At 48.8% G+C, this 16,303-nt stretch overlaps 1 protein-coding gene across 1 annotated transcript in view; it reads left to right on the top strand.

Moving 5' to 3' along the window:
- The window catches only part of LOC144504862 (uncharacterized), a 107,462-nt gene that overhangs the window by 86,068 nt on the left and 5,091 nt on the right, over positions 1–16,303 (top strand). Inside the window, exons 32-36 of the mRNA XM_078230621.1 lie at positions 1,227–1,419; positions 2,542–2,745; positions 9,417–9,542; positions 11,044–11,214; positions 12,765–12,869. Of these exons, the coding sequence (XP_078086747.1) occupies positions 1,227–1,419; positions 2,542–2,745; positions 9,417–9,542; positions 11,044–11,214; positions 12,765–12,869 (799 nt within the window). The remainder of the gene's footprint in view (positions 1–1,226; positions 1,420–2,541; positions 2,746–9,416; positions 9,543–11,043; positions 11,215–12,764; positions 12,870–16,303) is intronic.

Genomic DNA, 16,303 nt, shown 5'->3' on the forward strand with positions numbered 1-16,303 from the left:
AACCCCTCTCAGTCCCCTCCTGGCTGCCCTCTCCCACGAACCCCCCAACCCCCTCCCCACATAACTGACACCGCCCCTTCCCACTGACCATCCAACCCCCACCCATGGACTAACTGACCCCCCCGCACTGACCACCCTGCCCCCTCCCTGACCGACTGACCTCCACCCAAACGATCTTCCCCCCTCAGACACCCCAACCTCCAGACAGCACTCTCCACAATCCCAATCCCACTTTACAAACCTACCCTCTCCATGGTGTCCTAAAGTGGCCGGATCTTTAACCGTTCCTGCTTTACGGCAGTTAGTGCTGTATAAAAGGGGCGTGGCCTCCTTGCCTCTGACCCTGGGCCCTGGACTGAAGGCCTCAGGATCGCGCTGCCCTACACACGCCTCACCCGGCCTGAGTCGGAAGGTCGGGTGAGACCTGTGTAGGGTGGAGAGCGAGGAGGCAGGGTCAATTAATATTTTTAAGGCAGAGGGAGACAGATTCTTGACAAACGAGGGAGTCAGAATTATCAGTGGAATGTGGAGTTGAGGCCACAATCAGATCAACCAGAATCTTACTGGATGGCAGACTAGGCTCGAAGGGCCGAATGGGAGTTAGGAGTTAGGAGTGACAGTGGGTAATCCAGCCCTTCGAGCCATTCTATAGGATCATGGCTGATCTCCATCTCATCCTAACTCCACTTCCCTGCCTTTTCCCCATAGCCCTTTATCCCGCCTTTGATCAAATATTTATCTCTCTCTTTCTTGAATCCACTGATTCTGCATCCACTGCACTCAGACAGTGAGTTCCATAGATTCACAACCCTCTGTGAGAAGCAGCTTCTCCTTATCTCTGTCTCCCCCCTCTTACTCTACAACAATGACCTCTTGTCCTAGACTGTTCTAGAAGGGGGAACATTTGGTTAACAATTACTTTATCAATCCCGTTGGGTATTTTATATCCCTCAATCAAATCCCCCCTCATTCCTCTGCACTCCAGTGAGTACAAGCCCCAAGCTACTCAACCGCTCCTCATACGGCAGCCCCTTCAAACCTGGAATCAGTGCCTTATTCCCAATTCATATGGTCGTACATAAGGAAACCTGTGGGGCTGGGTGTAAGGTTGGTTCACGCTGCCCCAATTCCCCACTCCCCGGGAGTATCCAGCGGGATGTGATTCCCACATTCACCCAGTCCCACACTCTGTGCCTCTCCACACTAATTCAATGCTGCCCTTTCAGATGTGGCCAGCAGCGTTCACTGGACATCCTGCAGAGTGACCTGGAGAGGGAAATCAAGAGTAAAATTGAAGCTGTGCGGATCCAGATGAAAATGGAGACTGATCTGAATGAGATGGAGCAGCAAATGAGCGAAGCGATTCGCCGGGCTGGAGAATCTCAGAGAGCCACCCGCAACCTAACCTCCAAAACTAAAGTGAGTTCCTGCCTGGTTAAACAATCCTCCAAACTCCTCACCCTCACTCCCTGTGTCCCTCATTGTCTCTTCACTCACTCCCTGTGCCTCTCACTCCCTCCTCACTCACTCCCTGTGTCCCTCATTGTCTCTTCACTCACTCCCTGTGCCTCTCACTCCCTCCTCACTCACTCCCTGTGTCCCTCATTGTCTCTTCGCTCACTCCGTGTGTCCCCCACTCCCTCCTCACTCGCTCCGTGCCCCTCACTCCCTCCTCACTCACTCCCTGTGCCTCACTCCCTCCTCACTCGCTCCGTGCCCCTCACTCCCTCCTCACTCACTCCCTGTGCCTCACTCCCTCCTCACTCACTCCGTGCCCCTCACTCCCTCCTCACTCACTCCCTGTGCCCCTCACTGTCTCCTCACTCACTCCGTGTCCCTCACTGTCTCCTCACTCACTCCGTGTCCCTGTCTCTTCACTCACTCCGTGTCCCTCACTGTCTCTTCACTCACTCCGTGTCCCTCATTGTCTCTTCACTCACTCCCTGTGTCCCTCACTCACTCCTCACTCACTCCCTGTGCCTCTCACTCCCTCCTCACTCACTCCGTGTGTCCCTCATTTCTCCCTCACTCACTCTGTCTGCCCAGCCCCCCCTCAGTCTCGATGCGTTACTGTTCCTCTAGTGGTTGCTGACTCACTAAAGGAGAGAGGCAGTGGGGGAGGTGGGAGGAAGCTCATGAGGAGTATGGGGCCTAATGGGCTGAATGGCCTGTGTCCGTAGTGTAAAGTATAGCATTAATGTGTGGGATTAATGGTGAGTTCTTTCAGAGAGCAGCGACAGGCACAATGGACTGAATGGACTCCTGCGTTGTATCATTAAAGATTTATAATTCATTATATTTTATTCAGCTCTCTGGAAATGACGACAGGAATGACTGAGGCTGCAGAATGAAACCAGAACAAGGAGTTTTTCACAAGATAATTAGAGTATTTCACTCGAACCTGGCACCGGGGTGGGGGGGGGGGGGGGGCGGGTGGGGAAGTGTCCCAGCTCAAGGTGTGGGGTGGGGAAGTGTCCCAGCTCACTCAGTGAATTCCGCAGATTAACCCTGTCCGTGCCGGTGTTAATCGCTCTTTTCCAGGAGTTGCAGTCCCAGGTGGACTCCACGGCCCAGCAGAACGAGGGACTGAAGGAGGAGCTAAACGTGTCCAATCGGCGTGGAGCGATGCTGAACTCTGAGCTCGAGACACTCCGACAGACACTGGAGACCTCCGAACGGAATTGTAGAGCAGCGGGGAAGGAACTGCAGGAGGGCAGGGACAGAACGGAGACGATTCTCTCTCAGGTATCCCCGGGTTCAAAATGCCAAGCGTTAGATGTCCAGGTCTGTAACTTGCGCAGTCCGCCTGTGTTAGTGAGCCACACTGGAGCAGTTAAAGATTGAATGGCAACTTTGTCAATCCCCCAGATCCTGGTAGAGATGTAGAAAATGGTGAGAGGCACAGACAGGGTAGTCAGAGACCAAAAAGAGAAAATGCTGGAAAATCTCAGCAGGTCTGGCAGCAAGGAGAGAAAAGAGCTGACGTTTCGAACCCAGGTGACCCTTTGCCAAAGCTGTCAGAGGCTTTTTCCCAGGGGGGAAGGATTGACTACAAGAGGGCACAGGTTTAAGGTGAGAGGTGATCGGTTTAAGGGAGATGTGCGGGGCAGGTTTTTCCCACAGAGGGTGATGGATGCCTGGAACGCACTGCCAGAGCGGAATCATAGAATCCCTACAGTGCAGAAGGAGGCCATTCAGCCCATCAAGTCTGCACTGACAACAATTCCACCCAGGTCCTATCCCCATAACCCCACATATTTACACTCATAATCCCTCTGACTTTAAGGGTCAATTTAGCACGGCCAATCCACCTAACCCACACATCTTTGGTCAGTGGGAGGAAACCGGAGCACCCGGAGGAAACCCACGCAGACACGGGGAGAACGTGCAGACTCCATACAGATTGTGACCCGAGCTGGGAATTGAACCGGGTCCCTGGCGTTGTGAGGCAGCAGTGCTAACCACTGAGCCACTGTAGTGGAAGCAGGCACACTAGCAACGTTCAAGATGTATCTTGATAAGACACATGAACGGGAGGCAGAGGGATAGAAACCGCATGTCGGCACAGGCTTGGTGGGCCAAAGGGCCTGTTCCTGTGCTGAATTGTTCTCTGTTCTTTGTCCCAGAGAGGTAGAATCCTGGGAGAGGATGTGAATCGGGGTATGAGGGCTGGAGTGTTGTAGCTCTATCCCGACTTGTGCTCTCTTTGAACACGGTTTCCTTCAGGTGAATTGGAAATCTCTTCCTCAGCTCCGACAAACAGTGGAGTTGTGGATCAGTAGGGAGCTCTCCTGCCTTTGGGTTCAAGTCCCATTCCAGGACTTGTTTGCCACAGAACCACCTTTCCAAGATTCAGTTCAAACAGGGGTTCATGACGAGCTCCGAGCCCCTCACTCCCTCCTCACTCACTCCCTATGTCCCCCACTCCCTCCTCACTCACTCTGTGTCCCACACTGTCTCCTCACTCACTCCCTCCTCACTCCCTCTGTGTCCCCCACTCCCTCCTCACTCACTCCGTGTCCCCCACTCCCTCCTCACTCATTCCGTGTCCCTCACTGCCTCCTCACTCACCCCCTCCTCACTCACTCCGTGTCCCTCACTACCTTCTCACTCACTCCCTGTGCCCCTCATTCCCTCCTCACTCCATGTGTCTCTCACTGCCTCCTCACTCACTTCTTGCCCCTCACTCCCTCCTCACTCACTCCGTGTCCGTCTCCTCACTCACTCCATGCCTCTCACTGCCTCCTCACTCCGTGTCCCTCACAACCTTCTCACTCCGTATGCCCCTCACTGCCTCCTCACTTACTCGCTAATCCTTCCAAATGTCCCCGCTGTTCCCCAAGACAATTACATTGCTGTAGAATGTTATCCAGTGACTAAACGAAAGCATTAGAAACTGGAGTTGCTTTTCCATTTAGTTTCAGCTCTCACTGAACGACCCATTGTGTCTTTCTAGCAGGTGGCACGGTGGCACAGTGGTTAGCACTGCTGCCTCACAGCGCCAGGGATCCTGGTTCGATTCCCGGCTTGGGTCACTGTCTGTGTGGAGCTTGCACGTTCTCCCCGTGTCTGCGTGGGTTTCCTCCGGGTGCTCCAGTTTCCTTCCACAGTCCAAAGATGTGCGGTTAGGTTGATTGGCTATGCTAAATTGCCCCTTAGTGTCAGGGGGATTAGCAGGGTAAATGCGCAGGGTTGCCTTCTTTTAAGGACTTGATGGGCCGAATGGCCTCCTTTTGTACTGTTGGGATTCTATGATTCCCAGAGCATCAGACTCTTTAAACCTCTCGGTGCTTTTACTCAGAACATCTAGAACTTTCTGTTTTGACCATTTCTTTACCCTCCCCTAGGAACTACCTCATCCATCCTCTGCAGGAGCACATTTATAGTCGTAGAGGTTTCCAGTATGGAAACAGTCCCTTCGGCCCAACTTGTCCATGCCGCCTTTTTTTTAAAACCCCTAAACTAGTCCCAATTGCCTGCATTTGGCCCATATCCCTCTATACTCATCTTACCCATGTAACTGTCTAAATGCTTTTTAAAAGTCAAAATTGTACCCACTTCTACTACTACCTCTGGCAGCTTGTTCCAGACACTCACCACCCTGTATTTAAGAATCAAATACAGGTAACTAAGAAGGCAAATGAAATTTTGTCCTTCATTGCTCGAGGGATGGAGTTTAAAAACAGCGAGATTATGTTGCAGCTGTATAAGGTGCTGGTGAGGCCACACCTGGAGTACTGTGTACAGTTTTGGATTCCTTACTTGAGAAAGGATATACTGGCACTGGAGGGGGTGCAGAGGAGATTCACTAGGTTGATTCCGGAGTTGAGAGGGTTGGCTTATGAGGAGAGACTGAGTAGACTGGGCCTATACTCATTGGAATTCAGAAGAATGAGGGGAGATCTTATAGAAACATATAAAATTATGAAGGGAATAGATAAGATAGAAGCAGGGAAGTTGTTTCCACTGGCGGGTGAAACTAGAACTAGGGGGCATAGCCTCAAAATAAGGGGAAGCAGATTTAGGACTGAGCTGAGGAGGAACTTCTTCACACAAAGAGTTGTGAATCTGTGGAATTCTCTGCCCAGTGAAGCAGTTGAGGCTACCTCATTGAATGTTTTAAGGCAAGGATAGATACATTTTTGAACAGTAAAGGAATTAAGGGTTATGGTGAGCGGGCAGGTAAGTGGAGCTGAGTCCACAAAAAGATCAGCCATGATCTTATTGAATGGCGGGGCAGGCTCGAGGGGCTAGATGGCCTACTCCTGCTCCTAGTTCTTATGTATGTTAAAAAACTGCCTCTCTGGACACCTTTGTATCTCCCCTCTCACCTTAAACCTATGCCCTCTAGTTTTAGACTCCCCTACCTTTGGGAAAAGATATTGACCATCTAGCTGATCTATGCACAGTAAGTAATCTCACAACACCAGGTTAAAGTCCAACAGGTTTATTTGGTAGCAGGAGCTATCGGAGCACTGCTCCTTCATCAAGCGAGTGCAGGATTTGTTTCACAAACAGGGCATATATCGACACAAACTCAATTACAAGATAATGGTTGGAATGTGAATCTTAACAGGTAATCAAGTCTTTACAGATACAGACAATGTGAGTGGAGAGAGGGTTAAGCACAGGTTAAAGAGATGTGAATTGTCTCCAGCCAGGACAGTTAGTGAGATTTTGCAAGCCAAGGCAAGTCGTGGGGGTTACAGATAGTGTGACATGAACCCAAGATCCTGGTTGAGGCCGTCCTCATGTGTGCGGAACTTGGCTATCAGTTTCTGCTCAGCGATTCTGCGTTGTCGTGTCGTGAAGGCCGCCTTGGAGAACGCTTACCCGAAGATCAGAGGCTGAATGCCCGTGACTGCTGAAGTGTTCCCCGACAGGAAGGGAACACTCCTGCCTGGTGATTGTTGAGTGGTGTCCATTCATCCATTGTCGTAGCGTCTGCATGGTCTATTGGCAAAGCCAATATAGGGGGGAATAGCGGGTGTAGGAGTAGAGTTAAGAGAGAAATCAGGAGGATATGAAAAAGGGGACACGAGATTGTTTTGGCAGATAAGGCAAAGGAGAATCCAAAGAGCTTCTACAAATACATAAAGGGCAAAAGAGTAACAAGGGAGAGAGTAGGGCCTCTTAAGGATCAACAAGGTCATCTATATGTGGATCCACATGAGATGGGTGAGATCCTAAAATGAATAGAGTGAACAGTATAGTGTGTTAGCGTTTATTAACAGGGGGTTTGAGTTTAAGAGCCGTGGGGTTATGCTGCAACTGTACAGGACCTTGGTGAGACCACATTTGCAATATTGTGTGCAGTTCTGGTCATCTCACTATAAGAAGGATGTGGAAGCGCTGGAAAGAGTGCAAAGGAGATTTACCAGGATGCTGCCTGGTTTGGAGGGTAGGTCTTATGAGGAAAGGTTGAGGGAGCTAGGGCTTTTCTCTTTAGAGCGGAGGAGGTTGAGAGGCGACTTAATAGAGGTTTATAAGATGATGAGGGGGATAGATAGAGTGGACGTTCAGAGACTATTTCCTCGGGTGGATGTAGCTGTTACTAGGGGGCATGACTATAAGGTTCGTGGTGGGAGATATAGGAGGGATGTACGAGGTAGGTTCTTTACTCAGAGAGTGGTTGGGGTGTGGAATGGACTGCCTGCTGTGATAGTGGAGTCAGACACTTTAGGAACTTTCAAGCGGTTATTGGATAGGCACATGGAGCACACCAGAACGATAGGGAGTGGGATCGCTTGATCTTGGTTTCGGAAAAGGTTCGGCACAACATTGTGGGCCGAAGGGCCTGTACTGTGCTGTACTATTCTATGTTCTATGTAATATTTCTCATCAGTATTTACTATTGAGAAAAGCACGGATGTTAGGGAACTTGGGGAAATAAATAGTGATGTCTTGAGGAGTGTACTTATTACAGAGAAGGAGGTGCTGGAAGTCTTAAAGCACATCAAGGTAAATAAATCCCCGGGACCTGATGAAGTATATCCCAGGACATTGTGGGAGGTTAGGGAGGAAATTGCGGGTTCCCTAGCTGAGATATATGAATCATCGATAGTCACGGGTGAGGTGCCTGAAGATTGGAGAGTGGCAAATGTTGTGCCTTTGTTTAAAAAGGGCTGCAGGGAAAAGCCTGGGAACTACAGGCCAGTGAGCCTCACATCTGTGGTGGGTAAGTTGTTGGAAGGTATTTTGAGAGACAGGATCTACAGGCATTTAGAGACGCAAGGACTGATTAGGGACAGTCAGCATGGCTTTGTGAGTGGAAAATCATGTCTCACAAATTTGATTGAGTTTTTTGAAGGGATAACCAAGAAGGTAGTTGAGGGCAGTGCAATTGATGTTGTCTACATGGACTTTAGCAAGGCCTTTGACAAGGTACTGCATGGTAGGTTGTTGCATAAAGTTAAATCTCACGGGATCCAGGATCTTATAGACCTCTATAAGATCACCCCTCAGCTTTCCACGCACCAGAGAAAAAAGTCCCAGTCTATCCAGCCTCTCCTTATAACTCAAACCATCAAGTCCCGGTAGCATCCTAGTAAATCTTTTCTGCACTCTTTCTAGTTTAATAATATCTTTTTTATAATAGGGTGACCAGAACTGTACACAATATTCCAAGTGTGGCCGTACCAACGTCTTGTTCAACTTCAACAAGACGTCCCAACTCCTGTATTCAATGTTCTGACCAATGAAACCAAGCATGCCGAATGCCTTCCTCACCACTCTGTCCACCTGTGACTCCACGTTCAAGGAGCTATGAACATGTACCCCTAGATCTCTTTGTTCTATAACTCTTTCCAACGCCCAACCATTAACTGAGTAAGTCCTGCCCTGGTTCAATCTACCAAAATGCATCACCTCGCATTTATCTAAATTAAACGCCATCTGCCATTCGTCAGCCCACTGGCCCAATTGATCAAGATCCCATCGCAATCCGAGATGACCTTCTTCACTGTCCATCATGCCATCCCCCCTGCATGTTCTGGGTCACCCATACGGGCTGTGATTGAACTGGAGAGAGTGCAGAGGAGATTCACCAGGATGTTGCCCGGGCTGGAGTGTTTCAGCTAGGAAGAGAGGCGGGTCGGGCTGGGGTTGTTTTCCTTAGAGCAGAGAAGGCTGAGGGGGACCTGATTGAGGAGTACAAAATTATGAGGGATATAGATAGGGTGGATAGGAAGAAACTTTTCCCCTTAGTCCAGGATCAGTAACCAGTGGGCACAGGTTTGAGAGAGGGGGCAGGAGATTTAGAGGGGATTTGAGGAAAATCTTTTTCACCCAGAGGGTGATGGGAATCTGGAACTCACTGCCTGAAAGGGTGGTAGAGGCGGGAACCCTCACAACATTTAAGAAGCATTTAGATGAACACTTGAAACACCGTAGCATACAAGGCTACGGACCAAGTGCTGGAAAATGGGATTAAAATAGAAATTTCTTGATGGCCAGTGCAGACATGATGGGCCGAAGGGCCTCTTCCTATGCTGTTAAACTCTATGGGCCACACTCTTTGTCCCTGAGTCAATAGGTTGTGGGTTCAAGTCCCACTCCAGTACCTGAGTGCAACAATGCAGGCTGACGCACCGGTGCAGAACTGAGGGAGTGCTGCACTGTCTTATGCACAAGACAATAAACCAAGCCCTCCAAATGTTCTCTCACATATGTAAAATACTCCATGATGTCATTCACAGAAGAGCAGAGCAGAACTCCCTACTACCCTGACCCTTAACAAACATCACCAGAACGGATTATGTACCTCATTGTTGTTGTGGGATCCTGCTGTGCACTAATGAGGGGCCCCGTTTTTCTACATTACAACAGTGACTACACTTCACCTGATTGGCTGGAAAGCACTTGGGGATGTTCTGAGGTTGTGATGTAAATTCAAATTCTTTCCTTTCCACATCCAGAACATAAACCTTCTCAACCAGAAGAAAAAGTACGAACATGACATTGAGCTACTGAATCAACAAGTTGAGAAATTGGTGCAGGAATTCAGGACAGAAGCAGAAAACTGTAGGAAAGCCAAGAATGAGGTAACTACGATATTCCTTTATCCCAAATCATCCAATTGCACAACTTTACTCTCCAGTCTGAACCTTAGTTTGATAAAAATTGGGCCAGTCAGTAGCAGGTATTGTCTGTGCCACATGAGTGCCAAACAATGACCATCACCCCATAACATTCAATGGCATTACCATCACTGAATCCCCCATTATCAACATCCTGGGGGGGCTACCATTGACCAGAAACTGAACAGACTAGCTACTAGCTGTGGTTACCAGAGCAGGTCAAAGGCTAGGAATCCTGCGGCAAGTAGCTCACCTCCTGACTCCCCAAAGCCTGTCCACCATCTACAAGGCACAAGTCAGGAGTGTGATTGGAAAACTCCCCACTTGCCTGGATGAGTGCAGCTCCAACAACACTCAAGAAGCTCAATACCATCCAGGACAAATATGATTAGCACCCCACCCACCACCTTCAGCATTCACTCCCTCCACCGTTGATACACAGTAGCAGCAGTATGTACCAATTACATGATGCACTGCAACAACTCACCCAGCCTCCTGCAAAAGTATCTTCCAAACCTACAATTGCTACCCTCTAGAAAGACAAAGGCAGCAGATACCTGGGAACACCACCACCTGCAAGTTCCCTTCTGAATCACTCACCATCCTGACTTGGAAATATATTGCCGTTCCTTCACTGTCGCTGCGTCAAAATTCTAGAACTCCCTCCCTAACAGCACTGTGGGTGCACCTACACCACATGGTCTGCAGCGGTTCAAGAAGGCAACTCACTACCACCTTCTCGAGAGCAATTAGGGATGGCTAACAAATGCTGATCTACACTACATCTAACAAACAAAAACTAAATCAAAAGAAGATTCCAGTTGTATGACCCACGGTTCAGGGAAATGTTCTCGCTGAACTTGGAGAGATGTTGGGATCCTTGAGGCTCACAGAAGTGCTCTGGTTTGGGCAAACAAACCTCTGCTTCTCTCTGGTTTGTCTCGATAGTTTAATACACATGGAAACATGTCCAGTAATATTACTGCCAAGTGAAATATTTCAGCAGTAATAATTGCTTCATGTACACCACACATAGTGTCTCACTCCCACCATTCTCCTCTCTCACCTGTTAGCACCCCCCCCCCACCACCTCCCCACCCTCAGCCAGCATTCTGTGTGAGGAAGATGGCCAGTTCAGAGTTACTAAGTTTATTTATTCGTGTCACAAGTAGGCTTACATTAACACTGCAACGAAGATACTGTGAAAATCCCCTCATCACCACACTCCCGCCGCCTGTTTGGGTACACGGAGGGAGAATTTAGCATGGCCAACACACCCAACCAGCGCATCTTTCGGACTGTGGGGGAGAAACTGGAGGAAACCCACGCAGACACGGGGAGAACGTGCAGACTCCACACAGACAGTGACCCAAGCGGGTTCCTGGCGTTGTGAGGCAGCAGTGCTAACCACTGTGCCACCGTACTGCTTAGGGAGTGCTCAATGCAAGTGTTTCTCATTGTTCAGGTTACGGCACTGACTGAGAAGCTGAACAAAGAACAGGAAGTCACCTCGAACCTGGAACATGCCAAGAAGAACCTGGAGCTGACGGTCAAAGCGCTGCAGGAACAGCTGGATGAGGCTGAGATTGGGGCACTGAAAAGCAGCAAGAAGCAGCTACACAAGATGGAGACACGGGTGAGACATTCAGAGCGGAATAACTAACACAATCCAAAGACAATTCAGGATGGGCAACTAGCCCAGCCAGCGATGCCCACATCCCATGAATGAGCTAAAAAAAAACCACACAAACATGGGAGGAGGGTAATAACACTCACACAGTAAAAGAGGGATAGAAATTAGCCATGAGGATAGCTATACCTATTTTATAAAAATACATAGTGTGAGGCCTTAGTGCCCAGACACATTCAAGAATTTGATTTTATTATTGTCACATTAGTATACAATGAAAAGTATCGTTTCTTGCACGCTATACAGACAAAGCATACCATTCACAGAGAAGGAAAGGAGAGAATGCAGAGTGTACTGTTACAGTTATAGCTAGGGTGTAGAGAAAGATTAGCTTAATATAAGGGAGGTCCATTCAAAAGTCTGATGGCAGCAGAGAAGAAGCTGTTCTTGAGTCGGTTGGTACGTGACCTCAGACTTTTGTATCTTTTTCCCGACCGAAGAAGGTGGAAGAGAGATTGAGGAGATGAGGAGGAATTTCCTCTCCCTGAGTGTGTTTGGGATTCTCTCCCCGAGACAGCAGTGGAGGCTGGGTCACTAAGTACATACAGGGCCAAATTAGACAGATTTTTGATCCACAAGGGAGTTGAGGATTATTGGGGATAGGCAGGAATGTGAGGTTAAGGCCACAATCAGATCAGCCTTGATCTTAATGAATGGTGGAATAGGCTTGAGGGGCTGAATGCTTACTCCCGCTCCTTTTTCTTATGTCCGTGAGTTCTCATTGTGTAGCACACATGGAAAACCGGTGCCCACTGTGCAGAGTCCACTGAAAACTGTGCTTATTACCTCAAATTATACAAGCAATAGTGCACTTATTTCACGAGTGAGACACCAGGATGGCACATCAACAGTTTGGTGCTACTAAAGCCACACACAATGTTGGCACAAGTAAACTGCCCCAAACGCAGCCTGGTCCTCAGTATATTAAATACTAACATGGTGCATGTAAGCCCTCCACTCCCCCAAAACCTCCCCAGCAGCTTCCACACATTCACACTTGGAAAACCTCACACCTCCACACAGACAGTGACCCGAGCCAGGAATCGAACCCGGGACCCTGGAGCTGTGAAGCAGCAGTACAATGGTTAGCACTGCTGCTTCACAGCTCCAGGGTCCCGGGTTCGATTCCTGGCTCGGGTCACTGTCTGTGTGGAGTTTGCACATTCTCCTCGTGTCTGCGTGGGTTTCCTCCGGGTGCTCCGGTTTCCTCCCACAGTCCAAAGATGTGCGGGTTAGGTTGATTGGCCAGGTTAAAAATTGCCCCTTAGAGTCCTGGGATGCGTAGATTAGAGGGATTAGCGGGTAAATATGTGGGGGTAGGGCCTGGGTGGGATTGTGGTCGGTGCAGACTTGATGGGCCGAATGGCCTCCTTCTGCACTGTAGGGTTTCTATGATTTCTCACGGCTGAAAGGCCAGAGATTTCTATTTGTTATTGAGCTGCCAGTTCAAGTGAGCAACCTGAAATAAAATGTGGGAATGATTTTTCAAACTGCAGATTCGGGGGTTGGAGGAGGACATTTCCACTGAGAAGAAGAAAAACGCGGAGTTACAGAGAGGAATATGGAAGCAGGAGCGTTGTGTTAAAGAGCTCAGCTTCCAGGTAACAGACTCTATCTTCACCGTGGTACAATTCTGCTGTTCAGAGCGAGACAGGCAACCCAAGACACATCACAAACTGCTGTGAGGAAAATACGACCTGCTCAATGGCGTAGCTAATGCCACAGACCACCGACCTCTCCCCCCCCATCCCCCCCACCCCTCTCAACAACCTGTCCCTCTCTGCAGACCCTGCTTGTACCTCCCCACTCTGCAGGTCCCAGCTGCCTCTCTCTATCTGTGCCCAGATTCTTTCTGTGGTGTTAGCAATGGAGTCTACTATCGGAGAAAAGATATTCAATGTGACTCCAGGCCAGTATGGATGGAAATATATTTTAAAAAATTAATTCACTCACTAGATCTGAACAACCAGTGAACAACTTTGCGGATAACATAATGATTGGCCGAGTTGAGATGGACTGTTTTGGGCTACAAGAAGATACAGATGGAACGGTCAAAAGGGCAGATAAATGGCAGATGGATTTTAGTGTGAAAAGTGTGAGGCGATACACTTTGGAAGGAGTAATTTGACAGGAAGCATTCAATGAATGGTAGGACACTAGCAGGTTCTGTGGTGTGTTTGTCCACAGATCTCTGAAGGCGGAAGGGCATGTTAATAGGATGGTGCAAAGGGCATATGGGACACTTGCCTTTATCAATCGAGATATAGGCTACTAAAGCAGGGAAGTCATGTTGGAGTTGTATAGAACTTTGGTGAGGCCACAGCTAGAGCACTGTTTTTGTTGGAGCAGAGAAGACGGAGGGTGACCTGATCGAGGTATACAAGATTATGAGAGACATGAACAAAGTGGATAAGAAGCAGCTATTCCCCTTAGTTGAAGGATCAGTCATGAGGGGTCATAGGTTCAAGTGGGGCCGGAGGTTTGGGGGGATGAGAGGAAAACCTTTTATACCCGGAGGATGGTGACGATCTGGAATGTGCTGCCAGGGAGGGTGGTAGAGGCGGGTTGCCTCACATCCATTAAAAAGTATCCGGATGCGCACTTGGCACATCATAACATTCAGGGTCATGGGCCAAGTGCTGGCAGATGGGATTAGGTGGGAGTTCAGGTTCTAATGTGTTGGTGCAGACTCGATGGGCTGAAGGGCTTTTCCGCGCTGTCGTATTCTATGATTATTGGTGATGCCAGCATTAATTGTCCTTAAGCAAATGTTGGCAAGCCATCTTCTCACATAAAACTGAGTGAATGTTTGTACGTACTAGGCCCACACAGCAGAGCCTTTTCACTGGGCTAGTAATCCAGGTCCCGGAACCTAGATTCGAATCCCACCACACCAGATGGTGAAATTTGAATTCAATAGAATTCTGGAATTAAGAGTCTATTGATGACACGAAACTATTGTTGATTGTTGTAAAAACCCATCTGGTTCACTAATGTCCTTTGCGGAATGAAACGTGCCGTCCTTACCTGGTCTACATGTGACTCCAGAGCCACAGCAATGTGATTGACTCTCAACTGGCCTCTGAAATGGCCCAGCCAACCACTCAGTCACTTCAATCACTACAAAGTCTCAACAAAGAAATGAAACCGGACGGACCACCTGGCATCGACCTAGGCACCGGAAAAGGCAATGGCAAAACAAACATCCCGTGTCGACCCTGCAAAGTCCTCCTAACATCTGGGGATAGTGTCAAAATTGGGAGCGCTGTCTCATAACTAGTCAAGCAACAGCCTGACAGTCAGTTTCACGGAATCATACCTTACAGATAACACCCTGGACACCACCATTACCATCCTTATATTTCCTGTCCCACTGGCAGGATAGACCTAGCAGAGGTGGCAACACAGTGGTATACAGTCAGGAGGGAGTTGCCCCGACAGTCCTCAACATCCATTCCGGACCCCATGAAGTTTGGGTGGCACGGTGGCTAGCGCTGCTGCCTTACAGCACCAGGGACTCAGGTTCAATTCCGGTCTTGGGTGACTGTCCGTGTGGAGTTTGCACATTCTCCCCGTGTCTGTGTGGGTTTCCTCCAGGTGCTCCGGTTTCCTCCCACAGTCCAAACATGTGCAGGTTAGGTGGATTGGCTATGCTAATTAGCACGGTAAATACCCGGACTTACAGGGATAGGACCTGGGTGGGATTGTGGTCGGTGCAGACTCGATGGGCAGAATGGCCTCCTGCACTGTAGGGGTTCTATGAAATCTGCCATCCTTACCTGGTCTGGCCTACAGGTAACTCCAGATCCACACAAGCCACCCACTTCAAGGACAATTAGGGATGGGCAACAAATGCTGAACTTGTCAGCAACACCTACACTGCATGAAAGATTACATCTTTAAAACAGTTACTGATCACTTTGTCCCGGGTTATAAACCGAATGCTCTGCTGTTGCTGGGTTCATCCCTGCACCTTTTTCTGAACAAGGGTGTATGGGCGGCACGGTGGCACAGTGATTAGCACTGCTGCCTCTCAGCGCCAGGGATCTGGGTTTGATTCCCAGCTTGGGTCACTGTCTGCGTGGAGTTTGCACATTTTCCCCCATGTCTACTTGGGCTTCCTCCCACAGTTCGAAAGACGTGCTGATTAGGTGCATTGGCCATGCTAAATTCTCCCTCAGTGTACCTGAACAGACGCCGGAGTGTGGCGACTAGGGGATTTTCACAGTAACTTCATTGCCGTGTTAATGTAAGCCAACTTGTGACACTAATAAATAAATTTAAACTTAATACTTAGAATTCTCAGTCCTATGATACCACTCCTGCAGCAAAGGAGGATTGGAAGATTTCCAGCCTCGACAATTTCCCCCGTTACTTATCTCAGCATCTTTTGATGTATCCCATCTGGTTCTGGTGACTTATCAGCTTTATGTACAGGCAAGCTTTTTAACAAGTCCTGGCCTATCCAGCGTCTCAACTACCTCCGATGACTTTGGCAGTATCTTCTTCCTTGGTAAAGGCAGATGCAAAGTATTCACTCAATAATTCAGTCCCATGTATAAATCCCTTTTCTCATCCCAAATTTGTCCTCCTTTTACTATTAAGATGCCTATGGTGGATTTTTAATCGCTTTTATCTTAGCTGTCAGCCTCTTCTTTCACTCTGCTGGTTTACTTTTGTCACCTGTCCAGAAAATTTGATAACACGGAATGTTTAAAAAGAAAGATGTCAGACTCCTTTCTTTGGCATCTGAACTGACAAGCTGGGATTTTCCAGCTCCCCCCACCCCGTTTCCCACAATGGAGGCGGCTTGCCAATGGCGGGATCCTCTGCTTCTGCCAACATCTCCGGAGTTTTGTACGGCTCTGCTGCTAACTTTGCCTTTGGCAGGACCTCAGGTTCCTGCCCCTGGGAGCGGGGAAGGCTGGGAAATCCCACTCACAGTGTAACTCTTTGTATATTGCGATGCAATGACTGGGGACTTGATTGAGAGACTCTTTCTGCCCAGTCAGACAATGTACCCCCACAATGAAAC

The sequence above is a fragment of the Mustelus asterias genome, chromosome 2 (assembly GCF_964213995.1).
Source record: "Mustelus asterias chromosome 2, sMusAst1.hap1.1, whole genome shotgun sequence".
NCBI classification, from domain to species: Eukaryota; Metazoa; Chordata; class Chondrichthyes; order Carcharhiniformes; family Triakidae; genus Mustelus; species Mustelus asterias.